Here is a 14,796-nt window from a genome sequence, read left to right as displayed (position 1 = left end):
GCTGGTAATAGTATTGATAGGGATTGGGAGTATGACATAGATGGTGACCTGGAAAAGATAGCCACTCAGACTGGCAACACGAATGTGCATTTCATGGAACTGTTTCAGCGTCATGATCGGCCTCATCTTAATATAGCCGTCAGGCGTAATAACATGAGACTTGGGGGTGCACTGATGAAAGAAGGCACGAGTCACATTTCAGTGGTGTCGGTGGAGTCTACTGGCAGGACGGGTTTCACTAGACATGGCCTGCACCTCAACAGGTATGGAAAGGGGAGGTTGGCAAAGCTTATAGGTGAGAGCATAGGTGGGGGTGGTGGGATCACTCATGGGAAAATTCCGGTAGTTGTGGGTGTTAGAGTTGTACCTTTTTTAGATTGAAGTAAGCTGATAGGTATTCCTGCTTAAGGGAAGTCTCTCTAACAAAGAAACCACTTTCGACAAAGCTTAGGTATCCGATTAATGAGGGAATTAGTATATTTCATCAAAATATACATGGTATTAGAGATAAAGTCAGCGAACTGCTTACAGATGTTGACTCTGAAATTATTTGTCTATCTGAAGACTTCTTAAAAAAAGGAGGTAATTCAGAGGCTTCCTTTACCAGGATACAGGTTGGCTGGCAGCTTTTCTAGGAGCTCTTTGCGGTGTGGGGGAGTAGCCATGTATGTGAAAAACAGTATCCCATTTGAGTCTATTGATGTTTCAATGTACTGCACTGAAAAGGTGTTTGAATGTTGTGCAGGTGTGGTTAAATTTAGTGGAGCTAAACTTCTTACTGTTGTTATTTGTAGATCCCCAGACTCCGATTTCACAACATTTTTGCTAAAGCTAGAGGAGGTTCTTGGTTCACTTTATAGGAAATACAAAAAGTTAGTTATATGTGGTGACTTCAATATTAATTGTATAAATGATTGTGCAAGGAAAAGGATGCTGGTAGACCTCCTTAATACATATAATCTTATACAAACCGTATTCTTTCCAACGAGAGTGCAAGGGAACAGTAGAACAACCATAGACAATATTTTTGTTTATTCCTCATTACTAGAAGGGCATTCTGTTAGCAAAAAGGTGAATGGCCTTTCAGATCATGATGCACAAATTTTAAGTCTAAAAGATTTTTGTGCTGCAACACATATTAAATATAGTTACCAACTTTTTAGGAAAGCTGAAACAGTTGCTGTAGAGACTTTTGTAAACCTTATCAAGAAACAAGAGTGGCAAGATGTTTATAGTGCTGATACAGTAGACGATAAATATAATGCTTTCCTCAAGACTTTTCTCGTGCTCTTTGAAAGTTGCTTTCTGTTAGAACGTTAAAAAGAGGGTACTAGCACAAACAGGCAGCCTGGGTGGCTGACTAAAGGGATAAGAATATCTTGTAGAACAAAGTGGCAATTATATCAAAACGTTAGAAACAGTCACAATCTAAATGCAGCAGCCCATTACAAACAGTATTGTAAGGTGCTTAAAAAAGTTATTTGGGAGGCAAAAAGTATGTGGTATGCAGATAGAATAGATAAGTCTCAGGATAAAATTAAAACCATATGGTCAGTCGTAAAGGAAGTGGCTGGTCTGCAGAGACAGGTCGAGGATATAGAATTAGTGCATAGTGGGAATGTCCGTGTTACTGATAAGTCGCATATATGTACAGTATTTAATAATCACTTTCTGAATGTAGCAGGTGAACTAAATAGAAACCTAGTTCCAACAGGAAATCATATAGCGCTCGTAGAAAAAAGTGTTCCGAGACTGTTACCTGAAATGCTCCTCCATGATACTGACAAGAGGGAGATTGAGTTAATAATTAAATCACTAAAGACCAAGAACTCTCATGGATATGATGGGGTATCTAGCAGAATACTGAAATATTGTTCCATGTATGTTAGCCCAGTACTTAGCCACATCTGTAACTTTTCCTTTAGGAGTGGTCGGTTTCCTGACCGATTAAAGTACAAGGTAGTGAAGCCACTTTATAAAAAGGGAGACAGGGATTATGTTGACAATTATAGACCTATTTCTATGCCATCGGTGTTTGCTAAAGTTATCGAGAAGGTTGTATATACAAGGTTACTGGAGCATTTAAATTCACATAATTTGTTGTCAAATGTACAGTTTGGTTTTAGAAATGGCTTAACAACTGAAAATGCTATAGTCTCTTTTCTCTGTGAGGTTTTGGACGGATTAAATAATAGGTTGCGAACGTTAGGTGTTTTCTTTGATTTAACGAAGGCTTTTGACTGTGTTGACCACAAAATATTACTGCAGAAGTTGAACCATTATGGAGTAAGGGGAGTAGCTTACAATTGGTTCGCCTCTTACTTTAAGAACAGAAAGCAGAAGGTAATTCTCCGCAATATTGAGAGTGGTAGTTATGTTCAGTCCCAATGGGGCACTGTTAAATGGGGCGTTCCCCAAGGGTCGGTGCTGGGGCCACTGCTGTTTCTTATTTATATAAATGATATGCCTTCTAGTATTACAGGTGATTCAAAAATATTTATGTTTGCTGATAAGACCAGCTGGGTAGTGAAGGATCTTGTGTGTAATATTGAAACATTATCAAATAATGTAGTTCATGAAATAAGTTCGTGGCTTGTGGAAAATAATTTGATGCTAAATCACAGTAAGACTCAGTTTTTACAGTTTCTAACTCACAATTCAACAAGAACTCATATTTAATCAGACAAAATGGGCATATTATAAGCGAGACGGAAAAGTTCAAGTTCCTAGGCGTTCGGATAGATAGTAAGCTGTTCTGGAAAGCCCATGTTCAGGATCTTGTTCAGAAACTAAATGCCGCTTTATTTACCATTAGAACAGTATCTGAAATAAGTGACATTTCAACACGAAAAGTAGTCTACTTCGCATATTTTCATACGCTTATGTCATATGGTATTATTTTTTGGGGTAATTCCTGTTATTCAAAAAGGATATTTTTGGCTCAAAAACGGGCTGTTCGACCTATGTGTGGTGTAAGTTCGAAAACCTCTTGTCGACCCCTATTCAATAGTCTGGGGTTTTGACATTGCCCTCACAGTATATATTTTCTTTAATGTCGTTTGTTGTTAGCAATATTAGCTTCTTCCCAAGAGTTAGCAGCCTTCATTCAATTAATACTAGACAGAAATCAAATCTGCATGTGGAATGCACTTCCTTGACTCTTGTGCAGAAAAGAGTGCAGTATTCTGCTGCATCCATTTTCAATAAGCTACCACAAGAACTCAAAAATCTTAGCAATAGCCCAAACGCTTTTAAGTCTAAACTGAAGAGTTTCCTCATGGCTAACTCCTTCTATTCTGTCGAGGAGCTCCTGGAAGAGCTAAAAAATTAAGTAAATTCCAGTGTTACGTTCTTCGTTTTCTTTATTTAAACTAACGACTTGTCGCCTGAATATGTTTCTTATATTTCATTTTATCTGTTTCTACAAACGTGTTATAATTTCATGTATTGACTCGTTCCATGACCATGGAGACTTCTCCTTAATGTGGTCCCACGGAACGATATGTATATATATATAAGAGGCTCAAGATACCGGCTCCCAGGTAGATGCCATATTTCTCGACTTTCGAAAGGCATTCGACTCAGTCCTGCACCGTCGCTTGCTACAAAAAGTGTGCGCTTACGGTCTATCTGATGACACATGCGGCTGGATAGAAAGTTTTCTAACAGAAAGGAAGCAGTATGTCGTCCTGAATGGGGTGACTTCAATAGAAACAAGAGTAACTTCAGTTGTGCCCCAGGGCAGCGTAATAGGTCCTTTGCTATTTACGATTTACATAAACGATCTGGTTGATGGTATTGACAGTGGCCTTAGACTGTTTGCCGATGATGCTGTAGTCTAAAGGAAAGTAGTATCACACGAAAGTTGTGGACAAATCAATGAGGATTTGCAGAAAATAAATGCGTGGTGTAATGACTGGCAGTTATCTCTCAATATTAGTAAGTGTAACCTACTACGTATAACAAGGCGAAAATCTCCATTAATGTACGAGTACAAAATAAATGCCCAGTCTTTGGAAGTGGTAACGTCCGTCAAATATCTGGGTGTGACTGTTCGAAATGATCTCAAATGGAATGATCAGATTACACAAGTAACGGGTAAGGCGAACTCTAGATTTTGGTTTATTGGTAGAATCCTGAAGTGATGCAGTCCTTCAACAAAGGGAATAGCTTACAATATGTTAGTTCGTTCAGTCTTGGAGTATTGTTCGTCTGTATGGGACCCTTACCAATTGGGTCTGATTCAAGAGATTGAGAAGGTCCAAAGACGAGCGGCAAGATTCGTGACAGATATATTTATCCATCGCGAGAGCGTTACAAATCTCATAGAAAGTTTGAAGAGGGGCACTCTTGCAGACAGACGGCGCGATAAACAGAAGGGGCTGCTCACTACATTCCGAAATCCGATCTTCACCGAGGATGTAGAATATATATTATTACCACCAACTTTCAAATCATGCAATGATCACCATTCAAAGATAAGGGAAATAAGAGTTTTTACTGAGGTGTTCAGGCAGTCTTTTTGTCCCTCGCGCGATCCGTGAGTGGAACGGAGTGGGGGAAATATGACTTTGGCACGAATTGTGCCCTCCGCCACACACCGCTTGGTGGCTAGGGAAGTATGTATGAAGATGTAGGTGTAGATGTAGAATAAATTCAAAGAATGATGACAGTGCCTGCTCTTTACATCATCATCATCTTGGATAGTTTCCAGCCTCTGGCTGGGTCTGTTTGGAACATAAGCCTCTCCATCTTCTTCTGCCTTGAAACCATCTCTTTGTCTTCACCTTGGTCCAGTCTTCTCCTTTCTTCTGGACACATTCCTCCACTCCTTTCAGCTACCTGTCTCTTGGTCTTCCTCTTGGTCTCTTTCCTTCCACTTTTATCTCGTGGATCCTTCTGGGTATCCTCATCCATTAGCTTAACATGCCCTTACCATCTCAGCCTTGATTTCTTATCTCCTCCTGTAATGGTTCCACCTACATTAACTCTAGGAGCCTCTCATTTCTTAACCTGTCTATCTTTGTCACTCCAATACTGTTCCTCAAGAATTTCTTCTCACTAGCTTGTACTTTGCTTTTCTCCCTTCGTTTCATAACCCAGGATGCATATGTCAGGATCAGGACATAGTGTGACCAGTATATAACATTTTTAATGATTTGGGGTACATCATTGCTCCACATCAGGCTTCTGACACACTTCTGGAATGCCTCTGCTTTGCTCCCCCTCTTGTTTATTTCTGTGTCATTTTTCCCATCTTCCTGTATCAGGCTTCCTAGGTACTTGAAACTCTCCACTCTCCTCACCAATTGTTATTCCAGTTGTTCCTCTCTTCTTCGTTCTTGTCGTGATAATCATCTCCCTCTTACTTAAACTAAATTTCATCCCACATTCTCGTACTGTTCATTCTATATGTCCGACTGCTTTTGTATTTCCTCCTCCTTATTCCCCGAAATCATCAGATCATCTGCAAACACCATAGCTTTCATCTTTCCTTCACCATTTACTTGTGCTATTGTACTCATTATGCCATCCATCACTACAATGAAGAGTAATGGTGCACTTCCCTGCCTCAAGCCATTCTTCTGTTCAATCCAAGCTGAATCTCTCTTCTCCCACCTCCACACGGCTCACACTTCCATGGTACATTTCTCTTTACCATTCGGCTAATCCCGTGCGGCGTATCCCTACAAGATCCATTTCGTACTGCAGGACGCACAATGACGTGTTGACTTCGCTCTCCACTTTCTCGCAAGGATTGACGTTGATGAGGGCTGGCCCTGGACCATCCTATGGACAGACGAAACTTTTTTCTCTGTGACTGATGAGGTGGACATACAGAATTGTCGAGTGTGGGGATCTTCACCTCCAGTCACTGTGCAAGAAGTCATTGTATACTTTGTAATAGCTTTCAAAATTCCATGTGTGTAACATCATTGTACTTACTAGCTCTCTGACAACAGTGGCCCTCAAAACAGTTCTAGCTGCCATTTTTTAATTTGTTACAGCTTTTGATAATTCCATATATACAACATCATTGTACTTCCTAGATCTAAGTTCTCCAACAAAAAAGTGGATAAAAAAAGTTTCATAATGTGTATCAAAAAACTTCGCAGTCTGTAATAGAATATACAGCGCAACACCCTTGGACTTCCTGTGGCTAAGTTCTTTGACCATAACCTACATGTTTCATTATGACCAACATCTTTACACCTGCTACATCTAAGTTCATTGACCGTAGCCCACGTTTGTATGTAAACACAGTGTATTTCACGAGTGCACATTGTAATAGAGAAATATGCAGCTAAACTTTATAAAACTGAAATATGGGAGTGAAAAGATAATAAGTATGCAATTAAGTGGAAAAACTGTCACCACAACGTAATTATAATAATGATGCTTCAACTTTATGTAAGTACAGATACATTACGGCCCACCCGGTTGGCCGTGCAGTCTAACGCACGGCTTTCCGGGTGGGAAGGAGCGCCTGGTCCCCAGCACGAATGTGGCCGGCGGATTTGAGGCGAGGTCAAGTGAACCGGCCAGTCTGTGGATGGTTTTTAGGCGGTTTTCCATCTGCCTCGGCGAATGCCGACTGGTTCCCCTTATTCCGCCTCAGTTACACTATGTCGGCGATTGAAGCGCAAATAAGTTCTCCACGTACGCGTACACCACCATTACTCCACCACGCAAACATAGGGGTTACACTCGTCTGGTGCGAGATGTTCCCTGGGGGTCCACCGGAGGCCGAACCGCACAATAATCCTTGGTTCGGTGTGGGGCGGCGGAGGGGTGAAGTGGACTGTGGTAGCTGTCGTGGGATTGTGGACCATTGCGGCTGCAGCGGGGACGGAGCCTCTCCGTCGTTTCTAGGTTAAAATACAATACAATACAGATACATTTTCGAAAAATTCTGCCTTGCCACTTACAATATCTGTTTAGTCACCAGCAAATAATTTCTTTGTATTTATACAGTGATCTCCAGCAATATAAACATGTACAAGAATGTAGAAACACCTGAGGATGGACGCAAGCCCGAAACCGGTCGTATGAGGAATAAAAAACATCTTTATTATGACTGGTAGCGGAAAATTTTCTACACCCTATAAAGGAACAGTCACAGAGTTCAACAGCATCCACTATGGATAAAGTTCGTGTAATCTGAGGGATTTTTACGTGGAATAATCGCGACTGCATAGTTGCCACACGCGAGGGATGAAAGCAGACGAGTGACGTGGCTCACCTGACGAACTCGTAGACGCAGTCCTGCCCCGGCGGGTAGGGCTGCGGGTAGCCGGGCGTGTGGATGGCGCCGCGCCGGTTCCGGACTCTGGCGTAGCACGGCCGGCTGGGGCCGGGCCCCGGCAGCGCGCCCACCGCCGGCTCCTGGAAGAGCCCTCGGCAGCTGCGCAGCAGGCGGTAGCGCAGCCGGAAGCGCAGCACGGCGCCCGCCACGGGCCGCGGCCGCCGCGAGCCGCCGCTGCTGTGGAACTGGAAGCGCAGCGCGCGCGACCCCGGCTGGAACAGGAACTGGTCTGCCCGCGCACGCGCCGGCACACCAGGCACCGCCACTGTAGCTGCCAGCGGGAAGGGGTTAACTCTACACGGCGGCTAGAGAACTTCAGGATTAGGAGCTAATCATCACAAATGAATATTTAGTTTCTATTCGTCCACAAATTTGTTGTTGTTGTGATCTTCAGTCCCTTGTTTGATCAGCTCCCTCCCTATCTTACACATCCACCGAGATGAGAGACGACCAGGAAACACGCCAATGAGCGTAACCGCAGCGCTGCCGTCGAGGTACGAGCAAGGCAAGGGGCGCTCACTCTGTGTGACCGCTTCCGTTGTCCGCCCCGATAGCTGAATGGTCAGCGTGACAGACTGCCGTCCAAACGGGGCCGGGTTCGATTTCCGGCTGGGTCGGGGATTTTCTCCGCTCAGGGACTGGCTGTTGTGTAGTCTTCATCATCACTTCATCCCCATCCGGCGTGCACGTCGCCCAATGTGGCGTCGAATGTAATGACACATGCACTACGGCAGGCAGACCTGCCTCGTAATGGGCCTCTCGGCCAATGACGCCAAACGCTCATTTCCATTTCCATTACCGCTTCCGTTGCCAGCGCATGATCTTCACATAAGAGCCAAAGAAACTGGTACACCTGCGTCTAATATCGAGTAGGGCCCCCGCGAGCTCGCAGAAGCGCCGCAACACGACGTGGCATGGACTCGACTAATGTCTGAAGTAGTGTTGGAGGGAACTGACACCATAAATCGCGCAAGGCTGTCTATAAATCCGTAAGAGTACGAGAGGGTGGAGATCGCTTCTGAACAGCACGTTGCAAGGCACCCTAGATATGCTCAATAATGTTCATGCCTGGGGAGTTTGGTGGCCAGCGGAAGTGTTTTAACTCAGAAGAATGTTCCAAGAGCCATTCTGTAGCAATTCTGGACGTGTGGGGTGTCCCAGTGTCCTGCTGGAATTGCCCAAGTCTGTCAGAATGCTCAATGGGCATGAATGGATGCAGACGATCAGTCGTCAGAGTCGTATCTAGACGTATCGGACGTCCCACGTCCGCCCCCTTCAGCTGAGTGGTCAGCGCGGCGGAATGCCACGCCGGTCGGCCGCTGTGGCCTAACGGTTCTAGGCGCTTCAGTCTGGAACCGCGCAGCTGCTTCGATCGCAGGTTCGAATCCGGCCTTGGGCATCGACGTGTGTGATGTCCTTAGGTTAGTTAGGTTTAAGTAGTTCTAAGTCTAGGAGAGCCATTTGAACCATTTGTATGGCACACCATGGGGCCCGGATTCGATTCCCGGCGGAGGCAGGGGCTGAGTGCTGTGTTGTCCTCATCATCATTTCATCCCCATCTCCGACGTGCAAGTCGCCCAATATGGCGTCGAATGCAATAAGTACTTGCCCTCGGCGCCAGTACTTCCCCGAAAGGGAGACTCTCGGCCCACAATGCCGTACGATCATTTTTTGTTTTTTGTTTTTAGTGGTCCCACATCACTCCAACTGCATACGCCCCACACCGTTACAGAGCCTCCACCAGCTTGAACAGTCTCCTGCTGACATGCAGGGTTCATGGATTCATGAAGTTGTCTCCATACCCGTACACGTCCCTCTGCTCGATGCAATTTGAAACGAGATTCGTCCGACTAGGAAGATGTTTCCAGACATCAACAGTCCAATGTCGGTGTTCACGGGCCCAGGCAATGCGTAAAGCTTCGTGTCGTACAGTCATCAAGGGCACACGAGTTGGCCTTCGGCTCCGAAAGCCCATATCAATGATGTTTCGTTGAATGGTTCACACGCTGACTCTTGTTGATGGCCCAGCATTGAAATCTGCAGCAGTTTGCGAAAGGGTTGCAGTTCTATCTCCATGAACGATTCTCTACAGTCGTCATTGGTCCTATTATTGCAGGATCTTTTTCCGGCCGCAGCAGTGTCGTAGATCTGATGATTTACCAGGTTCCTGATATTCACGGTATATGCTTGAAATGGCCGTACGGGAAATTTCCCTCTTCATCGCTACCTCAGATATGCTGTGTCCCATCGCTCATGCGCCGACTATAATACCACGATCAGACTTACTTAAATATTGATAACCTGCCATTGTTGCAGTAGTAACCGATCTAACAACTGCGCCAGACACTTGTCTTATATAGGTGTTGCCAACCGCAGTGCCTCGTTCTGCCTGTTTACATATCTCTGCATTTGAATACGCATTCCTATACCAGTTTCTGTGGAACTTTAGTTGAAAATATGATTGTGAAGTTCAGCTCGTTTGAAAGACCAGTTTTTTTTATTATTTGCGTAAGCATCAGTATTTGTCATCATATTCAGCATTCGTTACTTCTTTGTCCACCCACAACAGCTATTCTTTTTTGCCCATTAGTATCAGGAACGAGTAAACTCATTATTCCGTGCTCCACTGACACAGCGAGCGAGGTCCTAATTTCGTTACGTTCTGGAGAGAAACACGTAGTTCTTGATATGTATAAAACATTGCTGTTGCATCCAGAACAGTCAGCGACTGATATTGTTTTGAAAACTGCAGCACCTATAGGTTCAAATGGTTCAGATGGCTCTGAGCACTATGGGACTTAACATCTGAAGTCATCAGTCCCCTAGACTTAGAACTACTTAAACCTAACCAACCTAAGGATATCACACACATCCATGCCCGAGACAGGATTCGAACCTGCGACCGTAGCAGTCGCGCGGTTCCGGACTGAAGCGACTAAACAGCTCGGCCACCGCGGCCGGCCACCTGTAGGTGTCGGTCGTTCTTCGAAGTAACGTGTACTAAGTGAATGCAACGCCACACAGTCTTTGAAGCCTCCTCAGAGAGAAAAATCACGACAGAAGCTTTCAGAAAGTGTTGATGACTTCGATGGAAACGTGATACCAAGGAAAGTACATGATCTTTTTTTTCGTAACGAACTGTCAACAATTGACAAAGTGCTTCCTGCTGTGAACAAAAGATAATTTTATAAATTATTAAAATAAATGAATTTTAAATACGTACAGTGTGGACGCGATAGCATACTTATAGAGAAGGATGACGTAACTTTATGGAAGCCGCGTTATCTACGAAGCATTGAATCGTTGAGAGATGAAGGAAGCCCAATTTACTATTTGCACTAGACATGATTGAACGCAGGACACACCCGAAGCAATGTCTGGGTAGATAGCGGCATAAAACCCTTTTAACAAGCGTACGTAACTGTCCGGATTATCCGCTGGAAACAAGGACCAATCAAGTAAAGGAAAACGCCTGATTATCATGGACATTGGCAGCAAAGCAAGTTTCGGAGAAGGCTGTTTATGGATTTTCTAATCCAAGAAGAGTGCAAATTATAACGAACAAATGTGCGCCGATACGTTCGAGAAACGGTTTCAAGACGTTCTTCCTCCCCTTCAAGGAAACGCAGTTATTTATCTTGATAATGCGCCGTAACATTCGAAAAGAAGTCCCTAATACGAATTTCAATAAGCAAGATACAACTGAATGGCTAAAATCTAAAAGTATTGCCTTTGAAGATGGTATGTTGAAGAAAGAAATACTACAAAACGTTAAGAGAAAAACAGAGCAGCACACAAAGAATACGCAGCAGAGGATGTGATGTGCAGGGAAACCTGTTCTTTCAATCTTCCGTATCAGTGTTAGTTAAATGCCACGGAATTAGTTTGGGCAAGAATTAAGAGCTATGTTGCAGCAAGAAACAGAACATGCAATATGTCGCAAGTTAAAGAACTATTAGCACAAGCAGCAAGAACAGTGGCTGCAGAAGAATGGAACAAATGTGTCCCCCACTTGGTGGACAAAGCTGAAACTCAAATGCGGAAATTAGACTGCATTATAGATGAGAGAGAAGAGTGTTTTGTTCTAAACCGGAATGAAAATACTCAAGTTCGGCATAAAGCACATAGTTTTATCGTTCCTTTAATATTATTGTAACTAGTATTATTTTTAAAATCGCCTATGTTTGAATCTCCTATGGTCGGTTTTCTACGCTTTCTTTCATTATTTTGTAGCGCAAGTTCATAACACAGGGTTTCTCATTAGCGACGCATACTTCGTTATGACATCAGCCCGGCGGCCAACTGCAAAGCATGCACGGTTTGGCGACACCCCCAGTTTGGGCCGGTATTGCACTATGATATTTCATTGACAAAGAAATATGATCAATATTCGTCACATTTCTTTGACAAATATATTTGATGTAGTCCTAGAAAGGGGTTTACACAGTCGTCATATTTTTCGTCAAATTTCAAGATTGCGAACACCAACAAGTTCTCGTTACGCGCTGCAATTACTTGTACCACAACTGCATTGTGTGTTCATTTGGAAGAAAAGCGGCAGAAAACAGGATACATACTTGAGTGAAGCCATGGGTATTATGTCGAGATAATAAAAGCATTTACCAAATTTGTTATGAGAGCTGTAAGTGGAAGACGTCAAGCCTTCTATAAATTACGAATGGATGAGGGTGCATTTGAGTATTTGCTTAGTTAAGTGGATTCTCATATTACAAAACAGAATCCACACTCAAGAAATGTTATATGTGCAAAAGACAGGCTCACCGTGACACTGCAGTTTCTTGATACAGGGGAGAGCTACGCTAGTTTACAATGTAACACTCGAGTACCGTAGTGCACATTATCCAAACAATTCCAGAACGTGTTAAGCGATTTATAAACTTCGGATTGTTGCAAATGTCGCTGCGCCCGTGACTGGTCTGACATTATCATTTGCAAGGAAAGGCTGCTCCGTGTGTAGGCGTACGTTGTTTGTCATGCAGCGACATAATTGCGTTACACACCGGCATATTACACGCTACAATTCGAAGCCCTCTAGCTCCAGGCTGCAAATATGTAGGCATGAATAATTAAGATGTAGAATGCTTATAAAGTTTGTTTTATTTAAAAAGCTTTGAGAGTTTTCACCTAAAAAATTCGAAGGAGTTACTTTCCAGCACACCCTTGCACAAAGTGAATAGCCTTGGGAATAGGTTACAAAATTGTTTCACTCCGTTTTCAACTAGTGCTTCAACCTTCTACTCTTAAAACTGTAATGTAGTTTCTGTACAAGTCGTATAAATCATTCATTCTGTGTTTTATCCCTGATACCGCCAGAATTTGAAAGAGTGTATTCTAGTCAGCACTGTCAAAAGCTTTCTCTAAGTGTACAAATGTTTTAAGCATAGGCTCCCCCCGTCGGAGGTTCGAGTCCTCCATCGGGCATGGGTGTGTGTGTTGACCTTAGCTTAAGTCAGTTTAAGTAGGGTGTATGTCTAGGGACCGATGACCTGAGCAGTTTGGTCCCATAGAACCTTACCACAAATTTCAGTTTTTTAAGCATGGGTTTCCCATTCCTTATCCTGTCTTCTATAATATGGTCAATATTGCCTCACGGGTTCCTACATTTTTCCGGAACCCAAATTGAGCTTCCCCTTGGTTGGCTTCTTGTAAATAATTCGCATCAGTGTTTTGCAATCATGATTTATTGAGCAAATCGATCGGTAATATTCAAACCTGACAGAACTTGCCTTCTTTGGAATTGTAATCATTACATTTTTCTTGATATGTGAGGGTATTTCCCCTGTTTCATATATTTTGCCCACCATGTGGAATAGTTTTGTTGTGGCTAGCTCTCCCTAGGACTTCAATAATTTTGAGTGAATATCTTCTCCACAGGCCTCGTTTCCACTCAAGTATTTCAGCACTCTGTCAAATTCTTCTAGTACTCTCATATCTCCGATGTCATCTTCCTCATCCCTTTGTACAATATTGCCTTCAGGTTTATTTTTCTCGTGTATATTCCTTCCACCTTTCAGCTACACCCTCACATCCTGTAACGCCTGAAGCAGTTTCTACCAAATTTGGCACATGTATCACTTGCTACCTAGAAAAAAGTTATTGGTGTGGTGGGAGTGAAAAACGCTGACATAACTCAGAAACGTCTGGAGCCATTGTAGCTAAATTTGGTATATACAAGATATGTTCAGAAAGTAAGTGTGCTACAATTTCATAATTTTTTTTTAGAAAAAGTGTATATGAAAAAAATCACATGGTATTGTTGACACACTTGTTGATTATTTTTCCACATTAACGCCACCTCGTTCAATGCATGTGGCAAGCCGTGTCACAAGCTTCTTTATGTCCTCTTTGATGAACTCCCCCACTAGCTCCTTCTCCCACTTCAGAACCTCTCTCTGCACCAGATCGACGGGTGAAAATTTAATTCCTCTCATCCTGCCTTCAGGGAGGTGAAAAGTTGGTAATCTGAAGGCGCCAAGTCTGGACGATAAGGGGGAAGGCGGTAGGTCCATAACATCTCAGCCAAATTGTGTCCAAGAGCGCCTTGGTGGACAGTGCTGTGTGATGACATCCGAGAGGTATATTGCTCTCGTCAGCATTCCCCCTCCTTTTGTTTTGAAAGCTCGTTTGTTTTCTAAGAGTCTCACTATATCGTTGTGCATTGATGGTCTCCCACAGAGAACCAGAATGATACCTTGGTTCCAAAACATTGAGGATGTGGTTTTTTTTTTTTTTTGCCCGAAATTGAGAGTTAGAATTTTTTGGCAGATGGGTATTTGATGTGACGCTACTGTGACGAATGTCCTTTTGTCTTAGGCGTGTAATGAGCCGCCCACGTTTCATCTCTAGTCACAATAGAGCTCAGAAAATCCTCACTTCGAATTCAAGTCTCTTAAGTAACTCGCGGGCGCTACTTGCTCGACTTCTCTTGTGCTGCTATGTCAGCTGTTTTGGAACTCATCGTGCGCAGAATTTCCGGTATCGCATTGTTTCTGTAAGTGTGTCGTATAAGAGAGTTCTGGCGAGTTGCAAAAACATAGTAGAAATTTCATCTACAATCAGTCGGTGATCTTCACGAACAGCTTTCTCGATTTTTTCACCAACTCATCCGTCAGAACCGAACGTCTTCCATTCCTCAGTTCGTGATGAGCGTTTGTGCTGCCTACACCACTTAAACACACTCGTTCTTTTCATAATATCTTCGTCGTAAACGGTTTTGATCCGTGAACAAATTTCGGTAGGTGTTATTCCTCCCGCGAGCGAAAAACAGATAAGAGATCGTGGCTCGCACTTAACGGGATTTCATACGGGTATTTTTCAGGCAACTTAACACTACGACGTGAGTTTACGTATTATCGTGTTCGTGCAATGCTCGTTCTGGTTAAGGGATTCTCCTCTTTTACCTTATGTCGCCAACTCTCAAAAAACAAAAACAAAAAAACTACAGCCCGTGATGGTCATAGTATGATTAA

The 14,796-nt window shown here is 43.3% G+C and overlaps 1 protein-coding gene across 1 annotated transcript in view; it reads right to left on the bottom strand.

The window, feature by feature from the left end:
• LOC126267754 (neuropilin-2-like) overlaps window positions 1–14,796 on the bottom strand; it is a 215,524-nt gene that overhangs the window by 23,455 nt on the left and 177,273 nt on the right. The window contains exon 4 of the mRNA XM_049973058.1: window positions 7,244–7,535. Coding sequence (XP_049829015.1) covers window positions 7,244–7,535 — 292 coding nt within the window. The remainder of the gene's footprint in view (window positions 1–7,243; window positions 7,536–14,796) is intronic.

The sequence above is a fragment of the Schistocerca gregaria genome, chromosome 4, assembly GCF_023897955.1.
Source record: "Schistocerca gregaria isolate iqSchGreg1 chromosome 4, iqSchGreg1.2, whole genome shotgun sequence".
Taxonomy (NCBI): domain Eukaryota; kingdom Metazoa; phylum Arthropoda; class Insecta; order Orthoptera; family Acrididae; genus Schistocerca; species Schistocerca gregaria.
The sequence above is the reverse complement of the archived record's forward strand: the minus strand, read 5'-3'. Positions and strand labels throughout refer to the sequence as shown.